Source organism: Lithobates pipiens, unplaced genomic scaffold (genome assembly GCF_037356315.1).
Source record: "Lithobates pipiens isolate NorthernLeopardFrog02 unplaced genomic scaffold, aLitPip1_a1.2 Scaffold_10, whole genome shotgun sequence".
NCBI classification, from domain to species: domain Eukaryota; kingdom Metazoa; phylum Chordata; class Amphibia; order Anura; family Ranidae; genus Lithobates; species Lithobates pipiens.
In genome coordinates, this window is record NW_027507686.1 from 31,777,003 (window position 1) to 31,793,631 (window position 16,629).

Sequence of the window (16,629 nt, forward strand, 5' to 3'; positions counted from 1 at the left end):
TTATTGCGTGACGTCGCGCTGCCACATTGGATCTCGTGTGGCGGCCGCTGGTATGTTATATATACATATATATATATATATATATATATATATATATATATATATATATATATATATATATACATATATATATATATATATATATGAAACATACCAGCGGCCGCCACACGAGATCCAATGTGGCGGCGCGACGTCACGCAATAAAGCTCCATCCAATGCTTCAGAAATTTTATATATATATATATATATATATATATATATATATATATATATATTATATATTATATATATATATATATATATATGGATGAGTGATTTTGGGGTGGAGGAACTTGACTGGCCTGCACAGAGCTATGAGTAAGCACTACGTCTAGTGTGAAACGTGTCAGCTGTTTTTGGTTCTGTATTACTTTGCTGTGACATGTACAGTGTGATCCTGATGTTCTAATAAAGGCACGAGAACTTTCATTTGGAGTGCGGCTGTCCAGAATTTTCTACTCATCTTGATTTGGCCTGCACAGAGTCCTGACCTCAACCCAATAGAACACCTTTGGGATGAATTAGAGCGGAGACTGTGAGCCAGGCCTTCTCGTCCAACATCAGCGCCTGACCTCACAAATGCGTTTCTGGAAGAATGGTTAAACATTCTGATAGACACACTCCTAAACCTCGTGGACAGCCTTCCCAGAAGAGTGGAAGCTGTTATAGCTACAAAGGTATAAACTCAATATTGAACCCTACGGACTAATGCCACACACGGTTGGATTTTCCAACGGAAAATGTTGGATGGGAGCCTTTTGTCGGAAATTCCTACCGTGTGTAGGCTCCATCAGACATTTTCCATTGGAATTTCCGTCACACAAAATTTGAAATCTGGATCTCAAATTTTCCGACAACAAAATCTGTCGTCAGAATTTCCAATCGTGTGTACACAATTCCGACGCATAAAGTTCCACGCATGCTCGGAATCAAGCAGAAGAGCCGCACTGGCTATTGAACTTAATTTTTCTCGGCTCAGCATACCTGTTGTATGTCACCGTGTTCTTGGTATTCGCAATTTCCGACCAACTTTGTGTGATCGTGTGTATGCAAGACAAGTTTGAGCCAACATCAGTCTGAAAAAATACATGGATTTTGTTGTCGGAAATGTCCGATCGATGTCTGATCGTGTGTACGGGGCATAAGACTGGGATGCCATGTGTGTGTAAAGTCAGGCGTCCCAATACTTTTGGTAATATTGTGTATATCTGAGCACCACAAACTGAAAATGCTATATACTTAATTTTCAACCACTTTCAGACCGGACCATTTTGCTGGCTTAAGACCAGAGCACATTTTGCGATTCGGCACTGCGTCGCTTTAACTGACAATTGCGCGGTCGTGCGACGTGGCTCCCAAACAAAATTAACGTTCTTTTTTTCCCACAAATAGAGCTTTCTTTTGGTGGTATTTGATCACCCCTGCGGTTTTTATTTTTTGCACTATAAACAAAAAAACAGCGACAATTTTGAAAAAAACGCATTATTTTTTACTATAATAAATATCCCCCAAAAATGTATAAAAAAAGTTTTTTTTTAGTTTAGGCCAATACGTATTTTTCTACATATTTTTGGTTAAAAAAAATCGCAATAAGCCATTATTGATTGGTTTGCGCAAAAGTTATAGCTTTTACAAAATAGGGGATAGTTTTATGCATTTTTATTAATAATTTATTTATTTTTTTACTAGTAATGGTGGCGATCATTTTTTATTGTGACTGCGACATTATGGCGGACACATCAGACATTTTTGACACATCGCGTGCGGCGCGCTGGCACTGTGGCAAATTTAAAGGGACGTACCTGTACGCCCATATGCCTGTCTGTGCCATTCTGCCGATGTACATCGTCTTGCGCCGGTCGGGAAGTGGTTAATATTCAAAGCAAACTGACCCATCAATCCATGTCTCCATGATTTACTCAGTTAAGAAATCACTTTGAACCCCCCCCCCCCCCCCCCCCCCCACCCAGCATTTCTATCTGTGGCCATCTTGAGTAAGGGCAGATGATTCATGTAGCACAGTGATGGCGAACCTTGGCACCCCAGATGTTTTGGAACTACATTTCCCATGATGCTCATGCATTCTGCAGTGTAGCTGAGCATCATGGGAATTGTAGTTCCAAAACATCTGGAGTGCCAAGGTTTGCCATCACTGATGTAGCATTTACTTCCTGGAATCCATGTGCCCTTAGCTCAGGCATGCGGGCATGTGCTTAGCTGGGAAAGCCCCTCCTCCTCTCCTTAGATGAAGATTCTTGGGATGTATGACAACATTTTGGCTTAGGCCAGAAACCAGGAAGCAACTGAAGAATTGTAAAAACAAAAAAGGTTTACAACAAGTAAATATAATATATCCTACTATCTATTTACTAATGCTAGCATCATAAAAATCAAAAATAGTTCATGAGAGTTTGGTTCCACTTTAAGGGGAAACTTTACCAGGTTTACGCTAACTGTCATAAATGCATAGATACTGGAAGCCGTGCATTACCATAGGACAGGGATCTGCAATTAGCGGACCTCCAGCTGTTGCAAAACTACAAGTCCCATCATGCTCTTCTTCTGGGTGTCATGTTTGTGGCTGTCAGAGTCTTGCTATGCCTCATGGGACTTGTAGTTCGGCAACAGCTGGAGGTCCGCTAATTGCATATTCCTGCCTTAGAAGATAAAGTGGGCCATTGTGCCGACATGGCGCACACCCGACATCGACATACAATTAGAAACAACTATAATTCTCTTCAGAATTCCACTTTACAGCAGAACTTTACCCTTTCACACCGATGCGTTTTTGCTGCTTTTTGTACCGTGCTAATAACACAACAAAAAAGCAATCCCTTCAAACCCTATGGGACTCTTCACACCACTGCACTGTGGGTGCGGTGCGTTCTGAAAAGTCCTGCATGCAGCATCTTTGGTGCGCTTTTCAAAACCAGACCAAAAAATGCAGGTCTCCGTTGAAATGAATAGTAAACACACCAAGCATCAGAAATGCATGAAAAATGCACCTGCATTGTGTTTTTGGTGCGCTTTTTGAGTCGCATGTCTACGGTTGCTGGGTAGTAGCCACCCAGAAAACGCAGTGTAAATGCAGCATAAACGCATATGCATTTTTTCACATTTCTGCAACAGAGCAGTGCGAAAGAAACCAAAAGGGGACGTTCTGCTTTATGTCCTCCTCCCCCCTCCTCTAGCACATTATCATTTTTTTTTTAGGGGGGGTACCTAGTTTTGATAATGAAGCTTGACCCTAAACACGCCTCCATTTTGGAAGCCAATAGAAAGACTTTGTATAATGGGGATCCCCCGGTGATATCGGGCCAATCAACCTTCACTAAGAAGGGATTTTGTTAATGATTTCTAAAGAAGTGTAGTGAGAGACACACATCTCGTAATAAGTCGGGACTTCCAGCAAATCGCAGCTGTTTCCATGGTTGCCGTAGCTACAGCCCCCCGACAAAAGACGGCTTATTTTGTCTTGGCGGCGGCGCCGAGCGACGGCCTATCTGATGTTGGGCGGCACGCGTAGGGGGGGGGGAGAACGTCCCAAGAAGGAGAAGGCGCAGACTCAGCGCTTGTACAAGTCGTTTCGTTTCCCATGAAGTTATCTATCAAGGTCCCATCTCTCTCTCCAGTGTTTACAGCCGGGATCACGGCTTCCCGCACGGGGCCCCTGCACTCCTTCATCTATACGACCTTATTAAATATATATGTGACAGTTTACAATAACAAATTTGGTAAATTTGGGAGATTTTCCACCACGGTGGCCCAAGAGGTTCCCCCGCACATTCCCGAAATCATAAACTTCTCACTTGATATCAATGACGACACAGCCAGAGAAGCCAAACAAGGGAGGATCCTACATACCGGGGGGGGGGGGGGGAACCTACGAATCCTGGGGCCCCACAGCATAACCTAAATGGGCCCCACGTTATATCTCTCTGTAGCAACTGTCAGTGTCAACTGTGGCTGTACCTGTCATTGATCTCAAAGTGTTACTAAACCCAGGACTCTGCATTCACTATATCTGGTCTCGTACAGTACACAGAACATGGAAATTCTATTATTTTGGCAAATATAAACTGCTAAATACCTTTTCTCATCAGCTGTATATACAGTTGTATATACAGTGGCGGCTGGTGCTCAATTTTCTTGGGGGGGTGGCCCACGGCCCCCACCCAGCCAGCCACACCCCCCCCCAGCCAGCCAACCACCCTCTAACCCCCTACCACAGGCACTCAATTGATAGATTGGTGCTCCCCCCCCCACCCCCTGTCACTCGACTGATCGATCACCGATTCGCTCGGCCGTCGCCCGCCAGGCCCCCCACCAGCCCCGCACTTACCCCATCCAGGTTGCAGCTTTGGCGGCTTCCCACCCGTGTCTCCTCCCAAGTCCCGGTGGTCGCTTCTCGTCCTGGCCAATCAGGGCCTGGGACTCTCGGGCAATCAGGTCTTAGGACTCCCAGCCAATCGCGTCTCAGGACACGCTTCCTGATTGGCCCGGGAGGAGAAACAGGAAGATTAATTCGCTAATGTCACACAACTGGATGAGCTCTGGGTGCAGAAATCTGTGCCCCGCCCTTTTTGAAGCCAATTGTAGCCTTGTTCTCTAATTATGTGCTTCAAAAAAATAAATAAAAAAATCATCGAAGTCCATGCGTCCAGCGCCTGCATGTAGATTAGGGGCTGGGTGCATGGATTAGGGGGGCGGCGCCCCTGCGCCCCGTATGGGCGTCCACAGTTAGCAGTTTTGTGTCTTCTATCAGTGTCCGGCTGAGCCCTGGTTAAAGCTTGTAGGAGGAGTTTTCATTCTCCTCTGACTGTCCTATGAGGCTGCATGACCCCCAACCCTCTGTCTGGACAGTGCTGATAGACCCTGTGCTGATCATATGCACCCTCCCCCCAAAAAAAAAAACTCTCACGCAATACACACCAAACTGAGCATTAGCAGAGTGCCTCCTAGGGCTCTGTTCTATCAACAGATGAATTGGGGACAGTAAAAGAAGGAGAGGATCAGAGAAGACAGGATCAAACATCCTTTTTACACAATGCTTTAACATTTAAGGGTCTGTGTGAATTGGCCAGTAATGAATGTTCTTTAGGTTATTTTCTCTTCTGAATGAATGCTTTTTATTGTAGTCAGTAGTTTAAATACCACATTTTGACCACTAGATGGAGTGGAGGAGCATAGGAAATGCATGTAACAAGAGATACAATTTAACAATTAACGGATCAGCCCCAGACCCCCACTGCAGCGATGATGCTGGATGTCGCCGGGGTGATTTTCTGGGTGTTATGCATGATGGCTGGTCTGCACCTTGTATAGACCAACTACATCACCCAACTCAACAATGTGAGCGTGGGCACCGGGGGTGTATTGAGTGTGGGGTCCAGGGTGTGAAGTGAGTGGGAACACTGGGGTTGTATCTCTCACCCCCCCCCCCCCACACCTCTTTCCCCTTCTTCCATTTCTCTCATTTTCCATGTCCCCCATCTCTCTCTCCTTCCTATTTATAGCTCTTCTCCTAGCGGGGGTGGGTTGGAAGTAGGACTGGGGCAGACTAGCGGGGAGGTGGAACCACCTACCCCACAGTCCACCAGAAACCCTGCATAGCCACCGGAGACGCTGCATACCCACCAGAGACCCCACATAGTAGCTGTACACTGGAGATGAGACCCAGTGCTGCATCCCAGTAGAGATGAGTGTGACAATCCCCATTGGAGACACAGACAGCAATAAAAATCTAACACAGACTTTAAAGCTCAACTAAAGTGTTTTCAGCAATGGGTCTTATAAATCTCATCGTTAGATAACTTTAATGAACTTTCTGACTACAACCTTTCCTGGAGGGCAGTGACAGCAAATAACTCCTGGAGGATCATCTGACTTACTTGAGATATGAGGAAGGGGTAATCTCCTCTCAGATTCTCAGGAATGGAGACAGGGTTAGGAGAGCTCCAGGTGTTTTCTGCCACAACAATTTCCAGATTACTGGAATCCTCAAACGCGAAAGGACGACCGCCCAGATCCTTCACCTGAACCTTAAGCCGAAAATGGCTGACATCACTCCGAGAGAGGTAGGTGACACCTGAAGGAAAAAAGAAAGGAAATACAAATGTGATAAAAATCAATAAGACATCTCTCTACATGACCATCAATAAGACATCCCTCTATATGACCATCAATAAGACATCTCTCTACATCAGTGGTCATCAACCCTGTCCTCAGGGCCCACCAACAGGCCAGGTTTGCAAGATAACTGAGATACATGACAGGTGATATAATTTGCTGCTCAGTGATTGCCGTATTCTGGTATGGATCTCCCCAAGGTAATACATAAAACCTGGCCTGTTAGTGGGCCCTGAGGACAGGGTTGATGACCACTGCTCTACATGACCATCAATAAGACATCTCTCTATATGACCATCAATAAGACATCTCTCGACATGACCATCAATAAGACATCTCTCGACATGACCATCAATAAGACATCTCTTTATATAACCATCAATAAGACATCTTTCTAAATAACCATCAGTAAGACATCTCTCTACATGACCATCAATAGGACATCTCTCTACATGGCCATCAAAAATACATCTATCTACATATCGTCAGTAAGACATCTCTCTACATGTCCATCAATAAGACACATAACAATCAACATAACATATCTCTATATAACTATCAATAAGACATCTCTCTACATGACCATCAACAAGATATTTCTCTACGTGACCATAACATTAATAAGACATCCCTGCTATTGACCATTAATAAGACATCTCTCTACATGACCACCAATAAGACATCTCTCTATATAACCATCAAAAAACATCTCTCTACATGTCCATTAATAAGACACCTCTCTAAATGGCCATCGACAAGGCATCTCTCTACATGACCATCAACAAAACATTTCTCTATATAACCATCAATAAGACATCTCTCTACATGAGCATCAATAAGACATCTCTCTTCGTGACCATCAAAAAGACATCTCCTTCATGACCATCAATAAGACATCTTTTATATAACCATCAATAAGACAGCTCTCTACATGACCATCAAAAAAATATCTGTCTAGATGTCGATCAATAGGATATCTCTTGACATGTCCATCGATAAGACATCTCTTTACATGACCTTCAAAAAAGACATCTATCTGATATCATCAATAAGACATTTCTCTACATGTCCATCAATAGGATACATTACCCTCAAAAAGCACCTCTCTATATAACTATCAATAAGACATCTCGCTACATGACTATCAACAAGATATTTCTCTACATGACCATGACATGAATAAGACATCTCTCCTATTGACCATCAATAAGACATCTCTCTACCTGACCGTTAACAAAGACATCTCTCTGCATGACCATAAACAAGACATCTTTCTAAACTACCATCAGTAGGACATCTCTCTACATGACCATCAATTATACATCTCTCCTATTGACTATAAATATGACAACTCTCTGCATGACCATCAATTAGACATCTCTCCTATTGACTATAAAATATGACATCTCTCTTCATGACCAACAGAAAGACAGCTCTCTATATAACCATCCATAAGACATTTCTGTACATGACCATCAATAAGATACATTACCATCAACAAAGCATCTCTCTATATAACTATCAATAAGACATCTCTCTACATGACCATCAAATAAGACATCTCTCCGCATGACCATCAATAAGACATCTCTTCGCATGACCATCACAAGACATCTTTCTAAATAACCATCAGTAGGACATCTCTCTACATGACCATCAATAAGACATCTCTCCTATTGACTATAAATATGACATCTCTCTTCATGACCACCAGTAAGACATCTCTCTATATAACCATCAATAAGACATTACTCTACATAACCATTAATAAGACATCTCTCTATATGACCATCAAAAAGACCTTCCGACCTGTGACCCACAGCATCCTTGGTTGCTAAAGCAGCATGATTGCTTTTCAAAATGCAGGCAGCTGGGCTGCACAGCATTCATAAATTGTTATGGTGTACACGGTTTTTGGTTGTCTGGTTTGTGGGTCTTTTTTTGCTCTAATTGGAGTGCTTTTTTTTTTTGGCTTTTGGGGTTTCAACCATCTTATAGGATTCAGTAATGTTTTTTTCTGTGCCCCTTTCCTTAGGGCTATACTCATCTACTCACACTTTGGTTACTCCCATTAATTGTCGATAAAGTTTCAGATTTTTGTCTAATTGTTTTGTCCTTATATATTTTATTTTAGTTACCTATTACATTTCAACTTCTTGGCCGATAGTTCCCACCATGTGGCACCTGTTTTGTGATCTCCTTCCCCGTCTACAGCTCCCGGACAGAGCGCCTACCATGCCGCTTCTCCATTGCACTCCATTTGCCAGAAAAGGAGTTTTGATTTTCACTTATGTTGTATGTTGGTAGATAAGCTATGCTTTGTTTGGCTACTGCCCTTGAGGAAATTTTACTATTTAGCAGATACCTTTTCTGTCAAATGTTTTTTTTTTTTTGATAAATTAATTGACATGGTTTCTCTACCGATATCCTATTAAATGTAACTCTCCTGAAGAGGTGAATATTGCTTTATGGAATGCGTCGAGTGTCCGAATATCAACTGGCTATTTCTATATGCATATATAGAATAACATAATTTTACCATGATTTTAAATATGTGAATAAAAATTTTATTCTTTTGAGAATTCTGTGATTTACTGTTTTTTGGTGCAACTCTTTCAAAGTTCCATGGGCAATTTATGTTATGCCGCGTACACACGACCAGACTTATGTCCGACAGACTTTCAAAGGAGTTCTGCCGGAGTTCTGACAGAGTTCTGACGGACTTTCCGAATGAGCGGACTTGGCCACACACAATCACACCAAACTCCGACGGATTCGAACGTGATGACGTACGACTGGACTCGAATAAGGAAGTTCATAGCCAGTAGCCAATAGCTGCCCTAGCGTCGGTTTTAGTCCGTCGGAATAGCATACACACGAGCAAATTTTTCTGTAGGAACTGGGTCCGGCGGAGTTCTAGCGGAAAAATTTGAAGCATGTTCCATTTCTAAAGTCTGTCAGACTTTTGCGAATCAAAAGTCTGTTGCAGCCCACACACGATCGAATAGTCTGCCGGAATCATTCCGTCAGACTTTGGATGTTGAAAAGTCCGGTCGTGTGTACGGGACTTAAGTGAGAGAGTCAAAGTACCACCATACACCATCGTAACAAAGGACTTTTTACAATACAGAATTTTAACGTTTATAGGTGCACTGGTGGCAGCTGTCATATTTGGAGAGAGACTTGTGCCAATGCAGAAGATAGAACATTGTTCTGGCATTTCTCAAGATGAGTCTTACCTCCCCAGTTTGGGAGTGGTCCCAGTGCTTCTCCCAAAAGGTATCCTGGCACCAGATTACATCTTAAAAAGGTAGGAGAGAAGCTTGACTTGTCCAATACGGCCCATAGATGTGCCAGCTAAATGGCTGGGTTCCTGCCCACCTTGTAAATATTCCAAATACTGCAAATGCCAGAGTGCACCTGTAAACTTCAAAATTCTTTACTGTTAAAATTCCATGATTACGATGGTGGTATGGTGGTACTTTGGCACCAGAATACAACATTGCTGCTGTTGAGGTCCAGACACAAAAAAATCAATCCATGAGTTGTTGGCTTCTCCATCAAACAATCCAGAAACCTCCCCAATTTTATGTAACCTATGACACCAATGGGCAGGTGCCAGGAGGCCAATGAAGGAGGAAGTATCTTAAAGGGGCTACACCCTGTTACACCCCCCCCCCCCCTTCCCCTTCCCTTATTTATCAATACCCCCACCCAATGAGGTTATTATGATTTACACCCACACATTGGGGCAGATTTACTAAAATCCATGAACACAGAATCTGGTGCACCTGTGGATTCTGGATAGTAACCAACCAGCTTCTAGTTTTTATTGTCAAAAGCTTTATTGAACAAGCTGAAATTAGAAGATAATTGTGTGCTCCAGTTTAGTAAATCTCCCCTATTGAGTAAATCTTCTATTCATCAGATATAATGTATCTTTCCTCAATTTGCTATAATAATTCTGCTTACTGAATCTTTGTCAAGTCTGCTCACATGTTATGAAAGGCGTACTTTGTAACATTGTATCTTTATTCAAATTTTTATTTTAGAAAATAATTGACTCATAAAATATTATCATTGGAGTTTTGTTTCATAGAGTGAATCAGAGACCATTCATCCCCCATACAAACCTCTCAGTCCTGTGTTTTGAGGCCCATTCACTGATCCCGCTGCAAGCGACGGCCTCCGTGACTCACACAATTCGAGTGACCCGTGGCATTGACGATGAGTAAAGTGCGGATTGGAAACATTATCTATCTGGAGTTCACTTCTCTGACAACTAACCGTCCTTGGCATTTTCTATCCATACAGAAAATGAGTGCATTGTATGGATGAATTAATGAACGTCACGTGTCAGGCAAGCCACGGATGGTAATTAAGGCATAAAACGCCGCTGCTTGTACTTTTCCTTTCTGTCACTATGACAGCGAGGCGAATTGAAGGGGCCTTGAAACATTAGCAACACAATTTTCATTAGCTGTTTGAGGTGAAAGAAGTTTTATTATTCATCGGTTAAAGCAAACCTGTCACAGCGGGAATGTACAACCCCTCTGAAAATGCTAATTCCCTGGCTGTCATACTGATGCTGGTGTTCCGCATACCTTTAGGACCCACTGATGCAATCCTATCTCCCCCTTAGAGCTCACACAGCCAGGCACACATCATTTTCTTCATTCTTCCACTGCCGCAAAAAAAAAATCTAGGGGTTATTTTTAGGGTTTTTTATTGGTAATGATCAACTGGGATAGAAAAAAGGAGAATGGGGTACCAGGGAAACTGCAGAACTGGATAACTTGAGGACTCCTCCATTTCTGGCTGCATGAATTAGATTTTTTTTTATTGGTAACGATAAACTGGGATAGGGAGAGGGAATATGGGATACCCCAGTAACTGTAGAACTGGATAACTTGAGGACTCCTCTATTTTTTTCTGCATTGAACACACTGTTGGCTGCACTGTACAAGGCTGAATGTTCCACGGGATCTCTTTGCTGCTGGTGTCCAGTACACCTGAACGCTACACATAGTCCTTCAGCACTGAGGTCTTCTACTCACATAGCCACAGGATCATTGGTTGCCACCTGCCCATATCCACCAGTGATGGAGATGTAGACTCACACCACCATAGGACAGTTGGTTTCCCACCAACTTCCTTCTGACTCTTCCCAGTGAGCTTCTTCCAGACACAGCTTGATCCCTGGACACATATCTGCAAATATGCCCTCTCAGCCAAGCCTAGCTGGGACATTTTTTGCCTTCCCCAAGGCTTCCCCTAAAACCCTGCACCAGGGGGCAGAGTATCATCCTGCAGGACTGGACCCAGGAACACTGCAGCTCAGGCGTCAGACAATGTATGAGCTTTCTCACCACCTTCTGGGCACACCTCCCCAGGTATTGGCTGGAGTCCCTTAAATATTCAGGCTGCCCGTTCTGCAGTGGCGTCTCCAGCTTTCATATTTGGGTGGAGGGGGGACAGGGCCAAAAGTAGGTGGGACCAATCATAAAACACAATTATATATATGTATACAGTATCTCACAAAAGTGAGTACACCCCTCACATTTTTGTAAATATTTTATTATATCTTTTCAAGTGACTCGCTCTCACTCTCTCATACTGGTCACTGGAAGTTCAACATGGCACCTCATGGCAAAGAATTCTCTGAGGATCTGAAAAAAAGAATTGTTGCTCTACATAAAGAGAGCCTACGCTATAAGAAGATTGGCAAGACCTTGAAATTGAGCTGCAGATCGGTGGCCAAGACCGGACATCGGTTTAACAGGACAGGTTCCACTCAGAACAGGCCTCGCCATGGTCCACCAAATAAGTGGAGTGTATGTGCTCAGCATCATATCCAGAGGTTGTCTTTGGGAAATAGACGTATAAGTTCTGCCAGCATTGCTGCAGTAGTTGAAGGGATGGGGGGGTCAATTTGTCAGTGCTCAGACCATATTCTGCATACTGCATCAAATTGGTCTGCATGGCTGTCGTCCCAGAAGGAAGCCTCTTCTAAAGATGACTGGAACCATGTCGTGTGGTCTGATGAGACGAAGATAAACTAATTTGGTTCAGATGGTGTCAAGCGTGTGTGGTGGCAACCAGGTGAGGAGTACAAAGACAAGTGTGTCTTGCCTACAGTCAAGCATGGTGGTGGGAGTCTCATGGTCTGGGGCTGCATGAGTGCTGCTGGCACTGGGGAGCTACAGTTCATTGAGGGAAAGATGAATGCCAACATGTATTGTGACATACTGAAGCAGAGCATGAGACCCTCCCTTCAGAGACTGGGCCGCAGGGCAGTATTCCAACATGATAACGACCCCAAACACACCTCCAAGACGACCACTGCCTTGCTAAAGAAGCTGAGGGTAAAGGTGATGGACTGGCCAAGCATGTCTCCAGACCTAAACCCTATTGAACATCTGTGGGGCATCTTCAAATGGAAGGTGGAGGAGCGCAAGGTCTCTAACATACACCAGCTCCGTGACGTTGTCATGGAGGAGTGTAAGAGGACTCCAGTGGCAACCTGTGAAGCTCTGGTGAACTCCATGCCCAAGAGGAAAATAATGGAAGCCACATAAAATACTGAAACTTTGGCCCAATTTGGACATTTTCACTTAGGGGTGTACTCACTTTTTTTGTCAGCAGTTTGGGCATTAATGGCCGTGTGTTGAGTTATTTTGAGGGGACAGCAAATTTACACTGTTATACAAGCTGTACACTCACTACTTTACATTGTAGCAAAGTGTCATTTCTTCAGTGTTGTCACATGAAAAGATATAATAAAATATTTACAAAAATGTGAAGGGTGTTCTCACTTTTGTGAGATACTGTATATATATATATATATATATATATATATATATATATATATATATATATATATACAGTCAGCCTAGGCTTATAGGCTTAGCTCAACACGACAGGTCCTCCTCCTTGCAAGTTGCATGGCCTCCTCCAGTCCTGGGGGGGTGGTAATGGTGATGTTCCTGTCCTGCAGTCAACTTCTATTGCATGCACTGACTGCAGCCAGCGGTGCGCCCAGGACAGCCCCGCAGCCCGAGCTAGTGAGTCAGACACGTGTCCGACTCCCAACTCCAAGAAAAATGCAACAGGGAGTTGTAGTACTAGTTTCCTTTCCTCTCCCTAGACTCAGGCTGGCTGTGCTGCTCTCCAGACTCACTCCACCCACAAAATAAAATAAGGTGGGCTCTATCTGACTTACTGCAGCTTGTAATGCACATTGTGAGAAGCTCGCAGTGTGCAGTAAAATCAGAGTTATGCTCTGTACACACAGTCGGAAATTCTGATGGAAAAGGTCCGATCGGTTTATATTGCCGGATAATCCGATCGTGTGTGGACTCTATCTGACTTTTTCCATCGCAAATTCCGCTGGAAAAAATTTGAGAGCAGGATCTCAAATTTTCCATCAAAAAAATGTGATCAGACTTTTTCCGATCGTTTGTAGAGAATTCCGATCGCACAAAGTGCCACGCATGCACATATCAAATTATGAGACCAAAGTTATTGGCTACTAGCCTCAACGTAGTCTCGTCGTAACGAACAAACGCCATCACATTGCGAACAATCGGATTTTCCGACAATTTTGTCCGACCGTGTGTATGCAACACCAGTTTAGGACAAAATCTGTCGGAAAAAATCCAAATGTCCAACCGTGTGTATGGGGCATAAGCCATTTCAGTACAGGAGAGGAGCCTGTAAACCTGTACAAGACTAATTATAGAAACATAACGTTGAAAGGCCCTGCATCCCAGGTTCATGATTGATGTACCACTCCAGAGTCATCTATTATACATACGGGGATTCACCTTGCTCTGTTAAGGACACCGCTCCTGTCCTTGGATCTATGTGGAACCAGCTTCCATCTGATTGGATGATTTTGTAGCGTAAGTCGGCATTCTCTGTGGTTGGGTCATCTCCGTCTGTGGCCACGACATGCAAGAATGAGACCCCTACAATGATATAAAACACAACGTATGTAAGGAGAAGATAGTGTCCACTCATTATAAGAGAGATGAAGGTTGTACAGAGAAAACATCAATGGTGACCATATAATTTCATCACAGAGCAACAACACTGGGGTCACCTGATATTCACATAACCAGTTTTACCACCCAACAGCCCAGGTAATGTCCCATTCAGTATACAACAGCTCATAGCATGTTGCCACTGGCAGCGTTCCCTGGTCATCGATCACTCCCTAGGCGTAGCATCAGAGGTTGCAGAGGTTGCAATTATGACCTCGCTAATGCTCCAGGGGGGCCTGTGCGGCCTGTCTCTCAAATTAGGCTTCAAGTCACTATGTCACTCATAGAGTAGAGCATGCCTGTGTGTGGATAGGGGTCCCCTGACTGGCTCGGAATGCGATGGGACAGACCATGCCCCTCCCCCCCAACACAGGTGCCCGGTGGGATGGGGCCTCAAAGTGTCAAAATGTAGACAGTTTCTCCAAAACTGAGATTTCCCTGCAGTAGTTTGTGCCTCTGCCCCTCTCACAATGGTGAGATTCAACACCCCCCCCCCCAAATTTGTGTCTCTACCCCTCTTACAATGTTGAGCTTCCCCCCAGAAATTTGTGTCTCTACCCCTCCCACAATGGTGAGATATCCTGCAGTAGTTTGTGTCTCTGCTTCTCCCACAATGGTGAGATATCCTGCAGTAGTTTGTGTCTCTGCCCCTCCCACAATGGTGAGAGTCAACACCCCCTCCCCCAAGTTTGTGTCTCTACCCCTCTTACAAAGATGATATTTCCTCCCAGAAGTTTGTGTCTCTGCCCCTCCCACAATGGTGAGATTTCCCTGCAGTAGTTTGTGTCTCTGCCCCTCCCACAATGGTGAGATATCCTGCAGTAATTTGTGTCTCTGCCCCTCCCACAATAGTGAGATATCCTGCAGTAATTTGTGTCTCTGCCCCTCCCACAATGGTGAGATATCCTGCAGTAGTTTGTGTCTCTGCCCCTCCCACAATGGTGAGATTCAACACCCCTCCCCCCAAGTTTGTGTCTCTACCCCTCTTACAAAGATGATATTTCCTCCCAGAAGTTTGTGTCTCTGCCCCTCCCACAATGGTGAGATTTCCTGCAGTAGTTTGTGTCTCTGCCCCTCCCACAATGGTGAGATTTCCTGCAGTAGTTTGTGCCTCTGCCCCTCCCACAATGGTGAGATATCCTCTAGTAGTTTGTGTCTCTGCCCCTCCCACAATGGTGAGATATCCTGCAGTAGTTTGTGTCTCTGCCCCTCCCACAATGGTGAGATATCCTGCAGTAGTTTGTGTCTCTGCCCCTCCCACAATGGTGAGATATCCTGCAGTAGTTTGTGTCTCTGCCCCTCCCACACTGAGAATTGTTTGTTTACCCTCGATTGCCAGAAGTGAAACAAACTAGAAAGGAAACAATGAGACATAATATCATACTTGGGGGGGCTGTGGGGGTCTTTTCTTAGCTCTCATGGAAGTTTTGGGAACAGCTCTGGATGGAGTTGGGGGATTTGCTGTAGCTATCGGCTGCTGATAAGACAAGCTGGCCGGAGAGATTAGTGGGCTATAATGGGCCGGTATCTCTGTGCTGACATTTTAGCGGGTGGCCGGTGGTGTGTGGGAAGCTTTGCACTGACATCCATCACAGCCCCACCGCCACATGAGGACTTGGAACAATCAGTCACATGTGTTACTGTACTTTCCGTCTTTGTTTCCATCTCCAGAATGTCATCTATTAAAGGGTAATTTAATCCCACCTTGGCCCCTCGGCCTCACACACTGGGAACAATATGAGGGTTAATCTGCCCCTGGGAGCACTGAAAATATAATGAACATTTCCATGGCTTTTCTCCACATTAACCACCTGAATTCTGCCATGGGCAGGGGTCCATATCCCTAGAGAGAGGCAGTCCAGAAAATACAGGGGTGTACCTGAGGCTGGGGGGAGACACAGGTTCCAAAGAGATGCTCCAGGCACAATGGAGTCACATGACAATAAAGGATGTTTCTGGGATGACTGCATGGGACAGAAAGCTCTGGGGTCTCAGGGTGCCACAAGGTGCTGTGGAGTCACAGGGTGCTGTGAGATAAACTGGTGATGCAGGAGCATAGGAGTCACTGAGGACACTGGACTGAAGACACAGCGGTCACTGGAGTGCACAAGGAACAAAGAGTCACTGAAGGCACAGGAGTGTTGGGGCCACTGGGGTCACAGAGTCCAAGGAGACAAAGTAGTGTAGGGTTCAGTGCAGACACTGGAGACACAGAGTGTAAGGAGACCTGGGACTGCAGGAGACACAGGATGAGACACTTGAGCCACAGGAGAGCACATGGGTCATAGAGTCTGTAGAGACAAAAGAGTCCAGGGATCACTAGAGACACAAGAGTGCAGGCGTCACCAAAGACACAGGAGGGCAGGAGACACTGAAGGCACAGGAGTGTTGGACAAACCAGAGACACAAGATTGCA

At 44.5% G+C, this 16,629-nt stretch overlaps 1 protein-coding gene across 3 annotated transcripts in view; it reads right to left on the reverse strand.

The window, feature by feature from the left end:
* Positions 1-16,629, reverse strand: part of CDH16 (cadherin 16) — a 124,742-nt gene that overhangs the window by 78,411 nt on the left and 29,702 nt on the right. For all 3 annotated transcript variants that reach the window (XM_077453384.1, XM_077453382.1, XM_077453383.1), the window contains exons 6-7: positions 13,995-14,138; positions 5,931-6,127 (exon numbers count right to left, since the gene is read on the reverse strand). In XM_077453384.1, the coding sequence (XP_077309510.1) occupies positions 5,931-6,127; positions 13,995-14,138 (341 nt within the window). The remainder of the gene's footprint in view (positions 1-5,930; positions 6,128-13,994; positions 14,139-16,629) is intronic.